This window comes from Tupaia chinensis, unplaced genomic scaffold (assembly GCF_000334495.1).
Source record: "Tupaia chinensis unplaced genomic scaffold, TupChi_1.0 Scaffold000054_1, whole genome shotgun sequence".
In the NCBI taxonomy this organism is placed as follows: Eukaryota; Metazoa; Chordata; class Mammalia; order Scandentia; family Tupaiidae; genus Tupaia; species Tupaia belangeri.
Window position 1 is genome coordinate 9,536,428 of NW_006159512.1, and position 4,977 is coordinate 9,541,404.

At 52.6% G+C, this 4,977-nt stretch overlaps 1 protein-coding gene across 1 annotated transcript in view; it reads right to left on the reverse strand.

The window, feature by feature from the left end:
• Window positions 1-4,977, reverse strand: part of CORIN (corin, serine peptidase) — a 309,818-nt gene that overhangs the window by 96,200 nt on the left and 208,641 nt on the right. The window contains exon 6 of the mRNA XM_027775590.1: window positions 2,638-2,751. Coding sequence (XP_027631391.1) covers window positions 2,638-2,751 — 114 coding nt within the window. The remainder of the gene's footprint in view (window positions 1-2,637; window positions 2,752-4,977) is intronic.

The following is a 4,977-nucleotide window of genomic DNA, read 5'->3' on the forward strand; positions in this document are numbered from 1 at the left end:
TAGGGGCTGTATTCTCTCAGTGGACCAAATCCGGCTACTGTGAATGCTCATGAGGAAAGCCCACACCTGTCGTCCCTACACCCGCAGGTCCTGGGACACCGGCACGTCCCTTGCAGAATTCGCACCTCTGGTTCGGCTGCTGTAGAAGGGCCTCTCCCAATTCAACAACAACGCAGCAGCAAGTGTTCGCTCTGCTCCGAGGGTGAAGCGTGGCCCGTGAAGGAATGCAGGGTAGCCAGTGTGGGCCCGTCCCAGGGCAGAGGCACACAGACTTGACCAACACTGTCCTAGTTACAGGCCCTCTGGGAGCTAAGCACGCCTACTGCACGTCCATGAACTGGCTCTAACGCTACCGACCCATCTGCGTTTCCCTACTGTGGCCGTTTTAAAAGGTGTGTTTTGCTAAACCCGCAACCATGCTCCACCCTGTAAATATACATCTTCTGAAAACAGTCTTCATGGAAATTCGTGTGCCGGGGGTTTTTCCGAAGAGAGAATTCCGAGGTGGAAGAGACACACGTCTTCTGAAGCAGCACCCTGCAGCCAGGCGCGGACCTGAAGAGCCTCAGGAGGCCCCGTCGTGAGTGAGCGTGAGGAAGTGCAGGGGGAACGAAGGGCGGGGTTCGCAGAGGAAATGACTGAGGAAGTACCAGCTTACGCAAAATCAGCGCCTTTCATTCAACGGCAGGCTTCTCAGGGCCCTAGCTCTCCAGCCCTCGCTCTCGAACCCGTGCCGTGCCTCCCTAAGAGGTGGGTCTCTACCAAGAGGAGGTGCTTGGGCATTTTTTTAAGGCTCAGATGCTATGGAAGATGGGTTTGGAAAACACTGACCTGAAGTGTTACCACACTCTCTGCCTCTCAGGGGTGCTGGCAAAGGGGCGTGCTGCCGCTTCCAGTGGGGACGCTGGGCCTCCTGGCGACAGGCCAGAGGAGCTCTTGCTGAGGCCAGCAGTTGGCGCCCCATCATGTCTCCGCAGTTCTCCTGGGGGGAAAACTCAGCTCTTCCCATCCTAAACTCGGCTGACTCTATGGCCATTAAAAAGAAATTAGAGAGGCCAGCAGATGGTGTTGTGGTTTCGTTGCTGGACTCCCACATGGCTCACTGCAGTTTGAGCCCTGGACCCGGTGGCTTGAAACTCACACCAGGTGCATGTGCGTGCGTGCCCAAGATCCTGGGAGGAGGATGGAGGAGAAGGGATTGCAGTGTGGCCATCCCTCCTGGGGGTGATTTCTGACTTTCCCTCTCACTGTCTCTGTCTCTCTTTCTCTCCAGCAAGTGCATATGCCCTAAAACAAAAACTTCTAAAATAAAGCAATCAGAATACGATACCACACGGCTCGGTTTTGAATCCAGATCACGCAACATAATTCTCAAGGCCAGTTCCCCTCTACCTGGTACATAAGTACAAACAGCTTGAAATCTGATCCTCTGTGGAACAGACCACGGGGCAATTCAGTCAAAATGACAAATCGAATCCATGCAGAAGTACACTGAGGATATTTAAGACTGTGTGTCTACCAATCAGCGGGTTTAAAATAATTAGAGCCGTTGACGATCTCCAGGTTTACAGGAAGTATGAACAACTAAGAGGCTTTCTATCTGCTGCGTCATGAATGTGTAAGATCGTTGGGGGGCAGCCCCAGTCTGTGGTTGAAAAAGCCAAATCCCACATAGGCAACCACGTGGCTCACATCCCAGCCCCATCAGCTTTGAAAACCAGCCAGAAACATGTGCATGCATGCCCCAAATCCCCCCAGGATGGAGAAGTGGAGGAGAAAGGATTTACCGCATGACCACACCATGGGGAGAGGGGTCTTCTCTCTCTCTCTGTCTCTTATAAGCAAAAGTGCCTCTGGAAATTAAAAGAACAAGAAGAAGGACTAGGGTGAAAATTTTTCCTATTAAAAACGTCTCTTTTTGGTAATGGCTATGCCACTGGACTCCCATCTAGTCAACTGCGGTTCGAGTCCTGGACCCAGTGGCTTCAACTCACACCAGGCGCATGTGCGTGTATGCCCAGGATCCCAAGAGGAGAATGGAGGAGAAGGGATTGTGGTGTGGCCATCCCCCCTGGAGGCTGATTTCTCACTTTCTGTCTCTCTGTCTTCCTGGCGAGCACACGCACCCTATAGCAAAAACCTCTCAAAAAAAAAAAATGTTCCTTTTTAAAAGCATTGACTCATAAAGGTTTAAAAGCAAAAATCCTCATCCAAACGAAATAAACCAAAGGCCTTCTCCCAGGTCTAAGATATGCTATGCCGAAACACTTCGGTCATGGACCTGCCCCTACCCAGCGCCCAGCTGGTGCGCGCCTAATGACCCCAGCCTTTGAGTGCTGTGCAAACACACTGCAGGTTCCCTGGGGAAGACAGACGCCAAGCACAGTGGCCCGCCTGGAAAGGCGAACGCCCCAGAGCAGGCCACACGGAGGCTGGTGTCAGCTGACCGTGGGCAGTTTGGGTTTGAGGCCCCGATGCGGCCCTGCCGCCCGACCCCGGACACGGAGGCTGGTGTCAGCTTGACAGTGGGCGGTTTGGGTTTGAAAACCCGCCGTCCAGCAGCCACAGGGAGGCTGGTGTCAGCCTATGGGCGGTTTGGGTGGAGCCCCGCCTGCCGCCCGCCCGCCTGCCACCTACCGCAGAGCGCCTCGTCACTCCAGTCGTCGCAGTCGTTGTGGCCGTTACACTGCAGCTTCCTGGGGATGCAGATCCCGCTGGCACAGAGAAAGCTCTCGCCCCCTCCGCAGAGCACTGGAAAAAGGCCAGAAAAGCCACATCAGAACTTGAAAATTAGTATTACTTAGGTTTTCACTATAGGACGCGTGCACTCACTGGAAAGAGCGAGGGAAAGGAAGAAGTCACCCCACGCCACAATCCTCCTCCATCCTCTTCTTGGGATTCTTGGCACCCACGCACCTACGCCCAGCGTGAGTTTCCAGCCGCCGGATCTGGGACTCGAACTGTGGTTGGCCATGTGAGAATCTACCTTCACCACTGTGCCCCCTGCTGGCTCCCCATGTCAGAATATTTTAAAAAATTTTTTTGACTTCACCTAAAATCAGGTGATGTAAATAAACAGTGAAAAACTCCCTTGCTATGCGGCAGGTGCGTTCCCAAATCCCCTCAGTTTCCGTGTCACGGCTTGTCCTGGACAGAACGTCACCCGACCCTCCCTGGACCGATAGGAAGAGCGCTGGCCCAGGAAAGCTTGCTGCGGCTGGCCGGGCGAGGCGCCCGGTTCCGTGCACAGAGCAGCCTCGGTGGTCGCACAGCTCACCGGGCGGGGGTTCTTTACGAGAGCGTTTTTCTTCATAATTAAACACTGGGCAACGGCCGTGGGGCACAGCAGGGAGACCAGCCTCTCTGCCAGGCTGAGCCACCCGCGGGGGTGCCAGCTCCTGTGGGGGTCTCTCTGACCCCAGGTGCTCTCGCGCCCATGGTCCGGGCTGGCCGAGGTGGGGGCGGATCGCTGCGCCAAGACCCTGCTGACTCTCATGTCTCTGTCCCTCCCTCAGGGGAGAAATAAATTCCAACGTGAGGTGCTACCAAGGAAATAAACGTAAAGAAGGCGCTGTCCGGAAGCTGCTCTGCACGGCCCGGGGAGGCTACGCCAGAGCCAGCTGCCCTGCAGGCGCTCCAGTACCAGCATCGCGACCTCGGCCGGGGTCTGAAACACACGGACTTGCCTGGATAAAAATGCCCCAAGACGTCGGGGCCTACTGTGGCAGAAGAGATGTGAGCTGACGTGAGCTAACGTGAGCTAGTGCTGTTTTCTCTTTTTCCTTCTCATAGTTACTTTTCTTTAAATTTTGGGTGTTAGGTTCCCTTTTCTTTTCAAAATATAAGAAACAGTCAATTGTCTCAAAAACACAGAGAACAATAAATTTAAAAATAAAAAAAACTGGAAACATTATTTAGGGAAATAAAAATTAAATTAAATTAAGAAAGAAAAAAAAAACCTGGAAACAGGGGCCAGCAGGTGGCATGGTGGTTAAGGGAGCTGAATTTCAGCATGGCTAACCACTGTTTGAGTCCCAGACCAGGTGACTTGCTTTCTCTCTTTCCCCCTCTCTCTCTGTCTCTCCCTGGGCAAATTAAAATAATAACAACAATAAATAAAATTAAGTAAAAAAAATGTTAAAAATACTGGAAACATTCTTTAAGGAAGATCATTAATAATAGGATAAATCAGTTCAACCAAGTGGGCGTTAAAATAAACGTTTGGTAACATGGGGCAGAGGTGAGCAGCGAGGCAGCTATCTGTGAGGTCGGTCCCCATGGGAAGGTTCAAGGGTCACATGTGGAGACCTCCCCAAACACACAAGCACATGTGTGCCCATGATCAGGGCTGGCTGGATCTGACCCTGGGGGTGGGCAGCAATGAGAGGACCCTGTGAAGGTTTCTATGTCTCTATCTATCTATCACTCTCTGTCTCTCAATTTCTATTGCTCTTTATCTCTATCTTTCTATATCTCAATCTCTATTTCTATCTCTCAATCTCTATCTTGCAATATCTATCTCTCTACCCCTATCTCTCTATCTCTATCTCTACCACTCTGTCTCTCTATCTTTATCTCTCAATCTCTATCTCTCTATCCCTATCTCTCTACCTCTATCTCTGTATATCACTCTATCTCTCAATCTCTATCTCTCTGTCACTATCTCCATCTCTCAGCCTCTCTCTAGATCTCTATCTCTCGATCTCTATCTCTCTCTAGATCTCTCTCTATCCCTATCTCTATCTCTCTCTCTGTCTCTCACTAGCTACATATATATCTGCTGTGAACTATGTGTTGTTCGTGGAAGTAAGAACTCACAAACGTTACAAAACACCTGCACGGGGGACCCGCGCCGAGCGAGGCGGCGGCGGGCGGAGGGGCCCTGCGCCAGCCCACCCGGGCCCAGCTGCGGGCCCCCGCCACCCCCAGGGCCCGCGCCGAGCGGGGGGGCGGCAGGGGGGGGGGCCTGCCCCCCGG